The 15,507-nt window shown below is 40.1% G+C and overlaps 1 protein-coding gene across 5 annotated transcripts in view; it reads left to right on the forward strand.

The window, feature by feature from the left end:
* The window catches only part of AKT3 (AKT serine/threonine kinase 3), a 137,326-nt gene that overhangs the window by 115,100 nt on the left and 6,719 nt on the right, over positions 1-15,507 (forward strand). For 4 of the 5 annotated variants that reach the window (XM_015857621.2, XM_015857620.2, XM_085541261.1 and 1 more), the window contains 2 exons: positions 5,422-5,636; positions 7,760-7,847. The exons of the other annotated variant lie outside the window; for it this stretch is intronic. In XM_015857621.2, coding sequence (XP_015713107.2) covers positions 5,422-5,636; positions 7,760-7,847 — 303 coding nt within the window. The remainder of the gene's footprint in view (positions 1-5,421; positions 5,637-7,759; positions 7,848-15,507) is intronic. 5 annotated transcript variants of the gene reach the window in all.

Genomic DNA, 15,507 nt, shown 5'->3' on the forward strand with positions numbered 1-15,507 from the left:
TAGCAAACCAACAACTGTAGCAATAAAAACGTGTGAAGGGTTACCAGAACTGCTTAGGTAACATACGCTCCACCTGAACCGTAAAGTTAATTGAAAACAGTTTTTTCCCCTTAAATTAGCAGTACATTGGTGTATCCAAGTTCTCAGTTTTCTATCACAACATAGGTGTGCAGACGGTTTGTTTAGATGTTTAAATCTTTTCCCATCTGTTCTGACAAAATTATTGATTGAGCAAGCTATTTGTTTTTAATGTCCTATCGTAGAGTCTGTATAGAGTATATTAGGAGTAACCAGAACTAGGTCAAAAATGTTACTGGTTTTCCAGTGAGTTGCCTTGGTTATCTAGCGCAAAGTACCAAAATGAATTCTGATAGTGTTATTTTAAAGATAAAACCCAGTGCTGACAACCATTTGTAGAAGATCAACAGTGAGTTGTACAAAGCCTTTCATTCACACTGTTATTCTTGTATTTGTCTACATTTAGTTAGAGTCCAGAAGTTACAGCAATGAATTAGTTCTTAGTGATCAGTTTGCAGGTGTATTTCAAGTTGCAGCAGCCCAGAAAACTTTTTACAGTAGCTACTGAAGATGTGAAGAGAATATATGTTTTCACTAATTTTTACTGTGAATTAAACAGTATTGTTTAATTGCAGGCATGCAATTCTTCAGATTCTATATTACTGTATAGTACTGCTTTAGCTTATAAGAATGAGGGCTGTGCTTTTGTTGCCTTCTGAACACAATACAAATGAAGTTTCTAAAGTAAATAAGTAGTTTTCCCTTAGCTAAAATGATAGTGTTGTCCAGAACCTTTAAAACATCCATAAAAGTACAAAAGTACCTGCATGTGCCTGGAAGCAGATGCATGACTAATGTTTCTTGGTTGTTAGAAAGTTTGTATGTTACTTCTTGCATGTTTATCTAAAACTAGAAATACACAAATCTTAGCAGCACTTGCGCAGGTTTTTAAAAAAGCATTCATATAAATGCAGACTCTATCCTCTTATTGCAGCTGTAAGTTTTAGAGCAGCATAAAAATGAAATGGTTTCAGTACAGCAATTTGATTTTACCCACTTTGGAGCCCTTTTGTAGCCAGAGTACTTTGGAGAACTACAGGTTGGAAAGAGAATTGGGCCCTTCATCTTCCCAGTAGGTGAGGATGGCTATTGCAGCTCTCTGCATACACAGGAGGGAGAGTCCACACAGCTTCTGTGATGAGTCCTGCAGGCATTTATTTCTGTGACTGGGACTGTTTGACACCACCTACCCTGGGCTTTCTACTTCTGCCTCCTCATGTGCTGCTTCAGCTGCTCTCGTGGCAGCGTAGTGACTCAGGTCCAAAAGTGACTTACAGATAGCCCAGGCTGAAACTTTTCTTTCTGATGTAGTGTGTTGGAAAACTTTGACATGGCAAGTGAAATTGTGGCAAGGGAAAAGATACAGGAATGTGTCTCAGGTCAGTACAGCCTCTGGAAGCACCAGTCATTGAACTAGAGCCTGAAACACAAAGGGAGTGAGACACATTCAAGTAGTAAAAATGAGATAAATACCCGGGTTTTATTCATAACCTATGGTATCATCCAGACTGTGAGCCCACCTCAAGCTTTACATGACACTGGGAAATCATCTGTGCGCAGTAGTGATGTGAGGTGTGAAACAGGGGTGAATGGCTGACTGTAATGTTATCCAGATGCTGAAGTCGTATCACACTGGAGCTCTCATATCCTAAAACTTCATCTAGATCTCGACGAGGTAGCCTGAGTCCATGTGGCAGTGGTGCGAGAAGCAGATGAAAGAAGGGATTTCATATGCTCAAAGGATCTAACAGTTTTAATTTTGGGGAAGAAGGCGTGGAACTTCATCTGTATGAAAGTGCACCTGACTAGAACATGTACTTACTGTAGCTGCTCTTTCTGCGGTGTTTGAATCCCATGCAATCCTCCTGTTTAACACCCCTAGAAAATAATACATTGCTTTATAACAAACACCAAAGCAAAGAGCTTGTGCCTTTACGATGGTTTTGGTGGGCCTGCTGCCTTTCCTGCTGTGACCTGACAGAGTTGTTAGGACAGTTCATTGTCTTAAAGACAGATTTGTCTCCCTTACAGGAGACAGAATGGATGGATATACTGGAGGTGAGGTGGCTTTAAAGGGTGGTACACAGGGCTATAAGACCAGAATTTGCACTGTGGCTATGGCTGGCCAGGTGCTTAAGCTGTCCCACTTGCACAGGGATACCTCACACATGCTAGAGGGTAGCAAGGGCTATGACAACCTAAGGCCATTCTAAAAGCAGGTATCCACCTCGTGATATATAAAAGACTGAATTACTCATAGATAAAAATGTGCAACTGTGTGTCATGTTCATTCAGCATTGACCTGAAGCCTTCATCTTTCATGACCTTTGTTAAGTTTTACAAAAAGCAAGTCCCTCAGATCCAAGAACTGTGTGAAAAAGACTGTAATGCCAGGGTAGTATGTTTAGATTAGTTCTCGTGCCCACTCTAATTGTATGGATTTGATGGCAGAAGTATCTGGACTTGATTTCTCAGTCTGCAAATCCTTAGATTTCTTAAAACCATGGAAGAATAGAAATCATAGATGACTTTAAATGCACACAATTATTATTTTCCGTGAATGCATAATACACAATTTTATTCCATTTATATTACAATAAATGGAGCTGCTTTTTTCTTTCTTGACACTGTTTCCAGGCTGCTTCCCTTTTGCCTTCTGATGCTCTTGCTTGTCTGGCTGGCTGTAAACCAGGTATTTAAACAAAAATAAAGAGTTGCCAGTTTTGCCAGCTGGGGATGAGAACCCGGCTGGTGATATGCGGGTTCAGGAGGCAGTTAATCCAGCTTTTATGCTTTTTTATGATTTTATGTAAAAAGAGGTTAAAAATCACATTTGGCTCTTTCTTTGTACCACAGTTTTGTTGCTGTTGTGGGAATGCAGCAAAAGGTTGCTCATACTTTTTATTATTATTAGGTAAAGCCCTGCATAAATTAGGTAAAACCCCAGCTCTGGTTTGTTTTAGCTGTTGGGCATGTGATTTGCCTCACTCAGAGAATGAAATGCTTTATATTCCCATTGCGTGCTTTTATAAATCACACGTGCAAACCACACCTCAGCTCACTTGTAAAAAGCAACTACCACTGCCTCACCATTTTTATTTTTTTTTTTGTATTTTAATAGCTTCTAAAGAAAAGAATAACTAATGGTACAAATAGGAGAGATGGTAACGGTGCTAAAACATGTATTAGAAAAACACAGAATGCTTTTATTCCATGGCAGAAGAAATGGTGATTTAAAGGCAAGTGCCACAGATTTCACATGCAGTTTTTCAGCAAATAGCTCATGATGTGCTGAAACTCATAAAGCGTTTAATTAATTGTAAAATACTGGAATTATTGGAGTTGGTTTTGTCACATGTTCTTACTCAGATAATTTGTTGTGTTTTACACTTTCCAAAATTTCACCCTCTATTTGGAAATATCAGTGATGTAACGAATCTGTGTGTTTTGGCACAGTTGTAAATAGTATGTGTTAATGTGTTAATATTTATGATTTCTTTTAATCTTATATGTACAAGAAGGATCCATAATACATTTCCTTTCATCGCATACCTATTGCTAGTCCTTAAAGACAGTGAAAATTAGGAATATGAATGCATTAATTACTGTGGGATCGTCAAAATTGCCATACTGTATTTTGCTTCTGCTAATAACATGTACCAGGCACTTAGGAGCAGGATTGGATTTACTGGGGAAGAAAAAGGAGAGGCAGATAAACAAGCTCTGTACCCCCATTGGGACTGCATGTTGTCATGCATGTGTCCTTGTAGGACATGTTGTGGTCATGGCCTCTCAGTGTCCCCAGATGAGTTCAGGCTGTGTCTGCCATTGCTTTGGAGGAAATTGCTGGAAGTCTTCTTATGCTTTTTTGACAGTCACAAGATAATCTGCTCATGGAAAAAGTTTATACCTTATCTGCTAGAGGTTGCCTTATTCCTTAAAGCCTGACGGCATTACTAGATGTCACCAGGCTTTCCCTGCCATGTGTCTAGATGACTGTTCCTGTATGTCTGCTTCCTATTTGAGTCTGGGTGAGTGCTTGGCGTTTTTGTTTGTTTGTGACCGTGTCTTGTAAAAGGTATTTTGTTCTCTGCAGGTTAATAGACACATGTATTTTAAATCAGTTGTATGTGTACTCTGTCTTTCAGAAATTGCCTTTTAATGATACAAAAACCATGGAGAATTCTTTAGGACTTTATAAATACAGTCCATCTATTTTAGTTTCATTTCTTTGGTCTTTCTTATTGTTTATTATTTACATCTAATTTCTTAAGTTCGTTTTTATTTTATATTACTGTATCTTTATTCAGCACATGTTGGCAAATGAGGCACATGCAGTGCCTTCTATGTTAGCATTTATTAACTTCTAACATTTACAACCTTTTCGAGTGCAAGGATATGATCTCCTTGTAATAGATAGAAATCTGAATTATATACCCATGTAGTAGCCTTCAGGTTCTTCATTGTAAATGCTTTCATTATGGGTGTATGTTGCTATTATTTCACTTCTATTTCTGTAATGCAATATTAAGATCTGTTGAGATCAAGGTATACGATTTAGATTCTTAATTCCAATTCTCTGAGGTTCCTGGAGGAAATCTGTGGAGTAGGTCAGTTTTTAAGACACACAGCATTGGAGGCTTATCATTTTAACAAATGTCACAAAGTTGTTTGTGAGATGGTATAATATTATACACACCCACTCGTAGTGTCATGGTAAATGTATATTGCCATATTTCTGTGCACTAGTACCATTCAGCTGCTTTGGACTACCTCATGGAACTTGATGGAATTGTTAGGAGAAATGCATTGCGGGTTCTTAGTATAAACACAGTGGAAACAAAGAAACTAAGCTTTTAGTAAGAGAAAGGTGTTTCTCAGTGTCAGGCTTTATTCTGGCAAGTGGGATAGAGAAAAGAAGTGGCTGAGCAAGGAGACACCTTACATCCTTTCCTTGAAAAATGCTGACTGAGACTGCAGTGCCAGCAGATGAAGTGTCTCTTCCTAAAACTGCAAATAAGTAGGATGGTAGAAGACACAGAAAAGGGGAAAATGCGGTCATGATAATTTTGAGGGGACCATTCCCAATTGTATGTTTTGCTTGTTTCTGATGATTGCACATGGGATAACAGCACAGTCCCTAGTCTGTCTGTAATTGCAGTGAACTCAGGTGTATGGGTCAGTGCTGCAGTTGTGTATATTGGGTCTAAGTTCTGGCAGTCCTTGTTACACACTGGAAATGAAGTCTACGAAAGACATTCAAATAGAGACACATCAAATAAGCAGAAATGATCCCATCTGAAACAGTTCATGCCTTACAGCTGGCTTTGCTTCCTGTCTTAGGTATTGGAAGATAATGACTATGGTCGTGCAGTGGACTGGTGGGGATTAGGAGTTGTCATGTATGAAATGATGTGTGGAAGATTGCCTTTCTACAACCAAGATCATGAGAAACTATTTGAACTGATACTAATGGAGGACATAAAATTTCCTCGAACTCTGTCTGCAGATGCAAAATCATTACTTTCAGGCCTACTGATAAAAGATCCAAATAAGCGGTAAGTGAAGTTACTTGGGTATGTAGCCATAAAAAATATACTCAGTTTATATTCTTTAAGGTAAAAATAGGACACTGATGCCTGGTCTTCCTGACTGAAGGACCAGTCATAAGAAGGAGCCATGTACAGCCATACGACCTCAGATTTCCACTTGCGATATACAGAGTGAGATTTAAATGTGGTGGTTTGAAAGCGAACATTGCCTACTTGCTTCGTGTGCACCTTTCTTTGGGCTTTTTCCTGCAGGATTGCTGTTTAGGAAAGTATCTTCCAGTGGTTCCTGCACCCCATCCTCAATCTGTAGACAAGAAGTTTTCTGTAGCAAGGAGATGCTCACTGCACTCAGGGCAGGACAAGTTTTGATGCCCCTGGGTGGGATTTGCCTGCCCTTAGCCAGGTGGGGCAGCTGACATAGCACAAGCAGTCAACCTTTCTGTTGCTGCCCATCAACATCTGTTTTAATTAAGTTTATTTTATGTAGTAAAAGGAAACGATGATCAACCAAAAAAATACACTTAAGGTAATAATCTGTCTCTGTAGTAATTACTGTTGCATTTTAACCTCTAAACAATTTGATTTATGAAATATGTTAGCCTTTAGAATTGAAAAGACACTTCCCTGTAATTATTCTTTGCAGACAGAAGTATGTATTACAGACTTCTATTTACAAGCTTATGCATATTCAAGTTCCACTGCTAGCTACTGAGAAGTAGGGTGCAAGCACAGAAGTTAACTGCAGCTCTGCTCTTCTCTGAGCAGCTGGATGGGAAGATACTGAGGGAAGTCAGAAAAGTGCAGGCAGACTGGGATGCTCAGCAGAGGTGTGGAGAACTGTATGAGTGGTTAAGAAGCAGAGAAGAATTTAGCATGGAAATAAGTTTATGCCCAGTCACTACAAGACTGAGATGGTAGTCCAGAATATTTCACTAATTTTGAGAATTGTTGCTCCTGGCCTTTAAAACTTTTCTTTTTATCCTTAGCGGTTCATTTTAAGGAAACACAAACTGCCTGTGTCATTCTCCTTGTTGACGACATATGCAAGCTGTTTGTTAATTTAGATTTCTTTTTTTTCTGTTGCAACTTCTGTCATTCATGCCATAGGACAGCTAGTCTCAGGAAGATGTTAGATGAGAGCTGAGCAGTCATAAAAAAGTCCACCTGCTGCTGAAAAGGGCGGAGGTCCCTTCCCCTGGATGTGTGGCTCTCTCTCCACCAACAGCAGCCCAAGGGAGCTCACCAAAACTGATGTTGAATCAAATTTGACTGCTAAAGCAACAAAAAAGCTGCTGGTTCTTTGTTGTTTTCTCCTTGTGGGATTAGTTTTCTTTCAGGTTAGTGAGCTGACTCAGCTCTCAGCCTCTAGTGAGTATCACCATCAGTGTTAAGTGATGCTTTAGATGAAAGTGAGGAGACGTGAGATGTATGGGCAGGGAAGGGACCCTTCTTGGCAGCAGTGTCTGCTTGTGGGAGCTCAAACCACCTTGTGCAGGTTCACCCAGAGTAGGTGGAATTTGCTTCCAGAGATGATATGCCGGAGTCTGGCTTTGGCAAGCTATGGGCTGCAATGAATAGTGTGGTTATTTACAGTGGCCTTTAAATAACCTTCTCAGCAGGCCTACAATTTATTAATTTATACTAATTAACTCAGATTGAGGCTATTTTATGGTAATTGGTTAATTGTTACAACACCCAGATGCAACAGCAAGAAACACTTTATGAAAATGATGTGTCAGTCATTACTAATTCAGTGCTTGGCACCTCCCTGGTAAAATTCTGTGTCAGCTTTGTTGGGTTAGTTTTGGTTTTTAGTGGTGCCACATCCTTCAGTCAGCATTTCAAGAAGACTCAAGAATGTGTTTTGAATGAGTGGATTATTAAAAACTCATGGACAGTAATAAACACGGTGGTTGAAATAATCAAGTAGAACAGAATGTTATTTGGATGCTTTTGTTTTCACTTTTTATCTTGAATTCATGTTGAACAGGGGAGAAATCGTGTTGAACGGGTAAGAAGTGTTCCCGGATACTGAAAAACAAATGGTCACTTTTCTAACAATCCTGTAAATTTAATCTCCTTTTAGGAGTAGAGCTTGTTTAATATGGACTTCTTTATTCTCTATCTAGACTTGGTGGAGGCCCAGATGATGCAAAAGAAATCATGCGTCATAGTTTCTTTGCTGGAGTAAACTGGCAAGATGTATATGATAAAAAGGTATGTCCTTATATGGTTTTGAATAACCTGGCATCTGTCCTAGGACTGCTGCTGTCTGCAAGTTAAGCATGTTTTCCTTTGCAACTTTTCACATTAGTACAAGCAATTATTCTGAGTCCAGGCAGACTGCTGTCATCTTTTGGTTTTCATTTATGATTTGTCACTGGACCAAAAGTAAACACTGCTGACCAAACTAAACTGGGCAAAGATTTTTCTTCTGTTACGTGACCTCCCAAACTTTTTCCCTTCCCCCCCGGTGTTGAAGAGAAAAACAGTTGTATCAGTCATGAAATTGTGACAAAAATACAACGTGGGTTTTTTTTATGAATTGTGTTTTTGCCGTTTATTAAATTCTTATAGTGAAGTAATTGATAAGATTTGTAGCAAAAATCAGCTTTATGATTATTTGTGTTTAAGCAGAAATCTCTTAAAAAGTCATTTTTAGAGAGAGACTTAGCATTAAAATTCAGAGCTAGAAGGGCTTGTGGAGAAAGAGTGCTGGGAATTGAGTTTGAATGGTAGTATCTAAACATGGTCCTGTTCCTGTAATGACCACCACGCTGGGAATGATTTTAGAAAATTAATTTATCTTACTGAGCAACGGAACTCGATTTGACTTATAATGTAAACCGATTTGATCTCAGTACTTAAGAAGTTTTTTTGTTGCCATAAAGCCCTTCTATTTTGATAGTCTTTTTTTTCCTGTGCTTCCCTTCCCTCCTCCCAACTGTTCCATATCGTTAATCTGCCAGTTGAGCTGTGTAATTTAACATTATTCCTCCTCTTTTTCTTTGTTCGAAAAAAGGAGAATGGAAGACATACGAAGGAGCAGAACATGTTTATGCTCCGATGTCAGCGCTGCAAACTGTTTTTTCAGTTGTTGTTGAACTGGAATTTTAAAAACGTGTGGTTGTTGGTGTGGTATTTCTCTGACAAATACCAGAATTGAAATGAGAACCTTATATTATGATACAAAATATGGTGCTCTCTGAAGTTACTGATCCAAGTGTGATTTTTCCCTGGCAGTACGGTGATGTTTCAAGAAACTTCTAAATAAATAACCCTAACGAAGTATATTAATCATGTTTCTTTATGAGCTCAGAATGGTTGGTTGTTTTTAGGCAGTAGTAGGGAAGCACTCTGAGGATAAAATCTAAAACTCCAAGCCGAGGACAGTGGATAGATTGGATTGTGCAGTGCTGGGAGTGGGTGAGAAAGAAAAAGCTGTTTCATTACTCTTGCTCCATTGAATAAGTTTTCTTAATTATTTTAGGTTAAAACAGAGTTTTCAGTTCTACGCTGTTCAACATCAAGTTTAGTTCTTAAAACACTGATCCTCTTAACTTTTAAGTCCGGGCTCTGAATGTTTCCAAATCAACACGGCAAGTGTTTTTTCCATCCTAATCTTATTCTGTGCTGTTAAAATAAATGGAGGGATTTTACTTCCCCATAAACACAGGTATTTTGCGTTTCTGCCCGTGGAGGTGGATATGGCTTGTTGGAGTGTGGTAACTGAGGGATGGCAGTCACTCTGTGTTTACTCCCTCCGCTGCTGCTTTGAGAAACTAAATTTGCTAGTGAAAGATGAATTGGGTTTCCTCGGTTAACTTCCAGGACCAGAGGAATTATTTTGGTGCAGTGTTGGCACACACTGTGTTCTTTATGGAAAAGTAGCTCATTAAAATTAGTTCTGACAGTATGTTTTTCGGTTTAATTCAAAAATGGCAGTATTGCTATTGTAAAGTCATTTGTCTGGTAGGTTCAGAAGTCCAGGCATTCCTTCTGTGCACGCGCTGTCTTATCAGTTCTGAAGTATGCAGAGTGCAAGACGGTGTTCTGAAATGTGAACTTCTAGCATAATAATAAGCTTAATGAACTGTAACCAAGTATTTTTATTACAGTGCTGGTGAGAAGGTTTGTGAGGGTTTGCTATGTGACACAGCTTCTAAAACAACTCAGGAGTGTGCACCGAGCAAATTTGGTTTTCAAATAGCTTTCTCCTATCCTTGCTTCTGTTGCTGTTTATTATTAGTAGTACAGACTTCAGTGGTAGGGTCACTTGATGAAATTTATAGTTGATATAATTATTTGCATAGTAGAGATATTTCACAGCATTCTTTTTTGAGGTTTATGCACCATGAAACTGTAATTTTCTGGCTGCGTTTCAAGCATGTGTTTCTCTTAGTAATGAAGGAACTGAAGTTTGCATTCAGAGTAATAGAAAACAAAAAATCATGTGCATTCCAAGTGGTTTCGGGGGAATCATTTTGTACATGTGTATGCTGTGCCATTGTGCCACTGATTTTTACTCAAGGTTGAGTACATCTCTGTGCTTACCGGGTTATCACTTCACGAGTGTGATTAGAGACAGCATTATGTGTCTGTAAACTTGGAGTGCTTCATGCAGCAAACACAAGCTCTGTCGGGTCAAAGGGATCCAAATGGTCAAGTGGAATTATTAGTTTGCTGATACTGCGAACTAATTAAACTAATTTGGTATTTCGCAGTGATAATAAAATATTGTATGTTACGTTGTGGAGCAGAGGAGGTCGTTGCCTTTGAATGAAAAATGTATAGTGCTTGGCTTTTGTGGTCAGATGTATTTATTTTTGGCAGAAAACTCATGAGGACATATGAAAGAGAGCAGCCTGTGCCAGGTTCTGCCTGTGACCAGCTCAACCCTGATGAGTTTTCATTTCTGTGCCTGACTATGAGAAATTGAATAGTTTGGCAAACTCGGAGGACTTCAAAAGCCTGTAAACTTCTAAATAAAATATTGGCTTTATTTTTAGCTAGGACCAGGAAGCTTTTTGACATCCCTGTTACTCATTTAAGAATTGTTTTAGAGTACTTTTATTTGGGTTGCAGAAATATTGTGAGATTGTCAGATGTTCTGTGTAGGAACTTTCACTGAACAAAAGTCACACGGGCATTAATGTGAAGGTAAGAATTAGGGTATGTCATCGGGTGTGCAGCTTGAAGCACTCAGGTGGCCCGGACAGAGGAGATCCAGACCTCTTAGCAAAGCTTGGGTTTCCTCCTGTTTGTAATAGGGATGGAAAGGAAGAAGAAGCTGTACAGGAATTTGGGCTGAGTTATGAATGCCTTCTGATTTCTGTTCTGGCTAATCCTGAGGCAAATTTCTTTGTTAGTGCTGGGAACGGAGTGGGGCAAGTGGCAGTGATGGTTCCAGCCCTGCTGAGCACAAGGGCAGCCCTGCTGCAGCAGTGTGCAGAAAGCAGGCCAGGCAGATGTGAGATGCTGGTCCTCGTCCTCCGGCCTTTGCTTTTCTTAAGGCGCAACCACAACAGAAGATGAAATGCCATGATTAGAACCCTGGGCTTAGATCTGGCAACATCTGCAACATAAGCATAATACGGAACGCATGTTTAGGTACTTTCACTGATCAGATTTTAAGGGAAAGAGGTAGGAAGGAAATAGGAAAATGCCAACATCTGGTTTTAAGCAGCTGCTATTTGAGTCGTGCTATTTTGGTACAATTACCTGCTGTGTAATAAAGCCTGTAGAAATGAGCCATGTTATTTGCTTTTGTGTTGTTGCCATACAAAGTATTGAAAAGATCAGAAATCTGCTAAGCAGGCTGATCTTTTCATTGTGTTCCAGTAACACTTGCTATATGCCGACCTTACGATTGATTGCCACCTCTTCGCTCAGCTGCTGGAATTTACAGAAGGCAGAGTATAGCATAAAGGTGTTTGATTTGAAAACAAGCCCTTCTTGCTGCAGCCCTGAGGAAAACAAAGTTCATCCACAGGCATAACCCTGGTGAACCAGCGGTGTCCTCCCACTGCTGAAATCCCATCTCTGCCACCTCCCCTGCAGCCCAGAACCACTACCAACTCCACCTCACATGTAGTCTCCTACTGGGGTTCATGGGCTACTTCCAGCTCCCTGCTGTTCAGTACTTTGAATCTCAACTTGGGTTCTTGCCATTCCCTTAGAGGCTGGCTGCAGGATGTTTAGGATCACCAAGGGAGCTTAACGTAGTAGTAGGTTGTATGTACTATGTTGATTTGGGAAGGCAGTGAATTGCAACATGTTTTCAGCACTTAAAGCTGAGCGTGCTTGGCTTGTGTTGAAATAGAAAGGTGTATTTCAGTGCTGTGACTCCGTTCTCCTCTCATGTTATTTGCCCCATTGTTCTCAATAGGATAATGTGTCTCTTTGCATTGATTCTTGACAATCACAGCTTTGTGTAGTCCCCCAGTAAAGTTTAACATAGATGGAGGTTTGGTTTCTGGACATCAGATGACGAACACTTAACTAACTACCAACATATAATTAACTTCTGTAGCCAGGAAGAACTGTAACGTTTGACACAGGTTCTGACATATGTCAGACCTGAATAGTAAACTAACTGGCAACTGCTGAAACGCAGCATATGATGACAATACAAGGCATTATTGAAATGTGTTTTAAAGTTGTTTCTGTAATACATTTTCAAAATGCATAAACTGTGAGGAAAGAACTGATCTCATACACTGTAACTCGTTAGTATGGAAGAGGAAAACACACTGGGATGCAGCAGTGATTTTTGTTTTAGATTGGACAAATCAGAATGTCAAACTGAAGTTAAACCACGTGTGTAAGATTCAAATAGTTATTCCTCACGAATAAAAACAAACTGCACAGCAGTGCTCACTTCTTTACATTTATACGATACTTGAAGAATTTACATTTGTGAGTTTTGAGGTTATAATCCACTTACATTGCTTATTTTAATAGCTTGAACAATTCAGTGGGGGTGCTGTACAGCTGCACCTCATCCTCCTTCAGCACTTCATCTCAGAGTGCTTTTCAGCTGCAGGCTCTTTGGTGGATGGGATTCTTACGGCTTTGTAAGTTTTGAATTCACTGGAAGGAAAATTCCTTTTAAATTAAAAGGAGAGGGAAGATCACACTGTGATTCTTAAGCATCTCATTTTTCACTTGGCAGGTTGAGTACGTCACAGGCACTCGAAGCAACTCAGGTCACTTCCCATATGATCCAAGACAAATGATTCCTCTCAGGATGTCATTGTGCTAATAACATGTATATTTCCTCTCCTACTGAAGTACTGGTGTACTTGTTACATCAGCATGAAAAGGCTCAAACACAGAGGCTGCCTGTTCTTTTCTGTATGATTGAAGTATTCAGGTGCTTACCTACACCTTGTGTTCCCCCAAGAATTGGGTGGCAAGTTTCCCAGGTCTCAGACTGTGGGAAAACAGTGGTGTCCCTCACATGTTACTCTTGGTGGGTGCCAAATGGAAATGCCATTTTCTGAAGGTATTGAAAATACTAACAATTTGATACTGCTTCTGCTGTCATTTCTAACATTAAGCCTTGGAAATGGCTGGGGTAGATTCAGATTGACAGGTATGAAATTGGATTTGTCTTAAACATCACCTCTTACAGACAGTTAACTCAGTGCTGAATTTAGTCTTCCATTTCTTTATTTGTGCAAACGTTTACCTACGTACACTTACGTGTGTGTGTGTGTGTGTTTAATACATGAACACACAAAACATGTATTTTTGGTCCTTTAGAGTCAATTGCTGAAGAAAGAGTCTCTCCTTCTGGTTGAATTGTTTGCCTGAAACTGAACAAACTGCTTGAAAAGGGCAAGTTGTCACATCCAGGCAGACAGGATTGAGCAGCAGGAGACAAGGACTGTGCTTAGTTGAAGCTTCTGTTATTCCTTTTGGACACCTGTTACCATGTGTATCTTGTGGTTCTGGCATTACTTACTTTGGACTTGCTGATTTCATGGGTCAGAAGTGGTGAGAGCTGCTAGATACCATTTCTTTGTGACACCAAAGCACCAGATATCACTGGGTGTGGAGGACCATCTTCATGTTGTGGTTATTAGAGCTGTGCTCAATATTGTGTATTCCGTTCACCCATTTGGGTTGTATGGGAAAATTTCTGGGTCATTATCTGGGCTCTGTGTTTGTGTAAGTGGTTATCTCTGCAGCAGTTGCACCTTATTTGTGTTTCTAACAGTTTTGTTGTAGCTGAGATTTTTGGAGATTTTACTTTCTGCTTTTAAATAAAAGCTGACAATTAATGAACAAAGGTGGCATCCCTCCAGAAAGATAATTGCCAAGTTTCTGTAGCATGGCCCGGCATGTTGGTGACATGGCTTACAAAATCTGTCTCAAATGAGTGGTTCTGTCTCTAATCTCCTGGCTGAACTGATGAGGTACAGTGCCCTTCTGTGTGCACTTATGCACATCACTCATACCATTCTCCCAGCTTCTGCTTTGTGTGAAAGGAAAGGATTTTATACAGAAAGGATTTCTCCTGTTTTCTTCTGGAGGTGATGCCCATACACTATGTGGAAGTTCCTTGTGTCTTGACAGGAATTGTGGAGCAACTGGTAAACTAATTATTTTAGAGGCTCCCTGTTTAAAAAAAGGAGTTTGTCTTAAAAGTCATCCTGCAATTATATGAAGGTCAGGGAAAGACTCTGAGGAAGGGGAAGATGTGCATGTGGTGGCAGACGAGGCTTCTGGTGCAAGATGCCAACAGGCCTTTAGACATGGCTCTGCTGTTTAAAGGCTGGGAGAGCAGCCTGAGAGGAAGGAGCCCCAGTGTAGGGAACCTCCCAGCTGGGCTGATGGAGATGCAGTGAGGGAAGGAGGGAGAGCATGTGAGAAGAGTGAAGGAACCTCCCTGCTGCTCTTGAGTTGTGTTGGTGCCTGTCGATGTCAGCTGCAGTTTCCTCTTTCCCATAGGCGTCAGTGTATGTGAAGGTGCTGCCTGTATAAATACCAATGTAAGCTTTTAGAGAGAAGCTATGGTGCTGCATGGTTTCTGTTTGTCTGGCTCACGGGGTGGTGTCGATGAGCAGTTGTCTATTCAGTTAGAAGCCTGTCTCCTCAGTGTGGCACTGGAGGACCAAATGTCCTCCTTTATGGAAGAACACATCAGCTCATGCATCACTTTTTTCTTCCTCAGCTGCAAATCCATACATCGCTGTATGTCATGAGCTTACTCTGCACTACCTTTTATTTTTCATTAACTGCTTTGTTCTAAATGGCATTTGTTAAAGACTGCATCAGCCAGTGTCTTCTCTTCTTCCTCACATGAGAGGTGAAGATCTGGATCAAATGAAATAGAGCTCATAGAGCATTCTCAGAAGGCCGAACTATTGCAGGGAGAACAGGTTCAAACTGCTGAGTGAAAGTTAATGCTGAAGCTCCCTCCGGGAAGGAAGGGGAGCAGAATCTGGTCACATGTCCAAACAGCACAGTGTCTTAATGTGAGTTCTGCAGTACCAAAGATGTTGAAGGTGATTTTCTGCAGCTAAGAAAGCTTGCTTGTTATCAGTGGTCAGTGTAATATGTCTGATGTGAGAAGGAAAACATAGGTGGCAGTTTTAAACTCGGATTTGAAAACATTATAATGTCATATATACTAAACTGCTGTGTAGTTTTGGGCTGAGCATTACAGTGTGCAGTGTGCTAGTGAATGTGCAGTCTGATTAGAATCTCTGTCCTGTGGGCTGTTCTTTTGGAGAACAAGGCTGGTGCAAGTCATGTAAGAGTGATGCTTGGAGTTAACCTTGCTGTTAGCAAGGTATTGAACTAGTATTGTTGAGATTGTCTGTAATGACTTGTATCTATATATGACTTGAGAGCAGCTCAGCAGAGA

Source organism: Coturnix japonica, chromosome 3 (genome assembly GCF_054131305.1).
Source record: "Coturnix japonica strain WE chromosome 3, WE-NBRP24, whole genome shotgun sequence".
Lineage (NCBI taxonomy): Eukaryota > Metazoa > Chordata > Aves > Galliformes > Phasianidae > Coturnix > Coturnix japonica.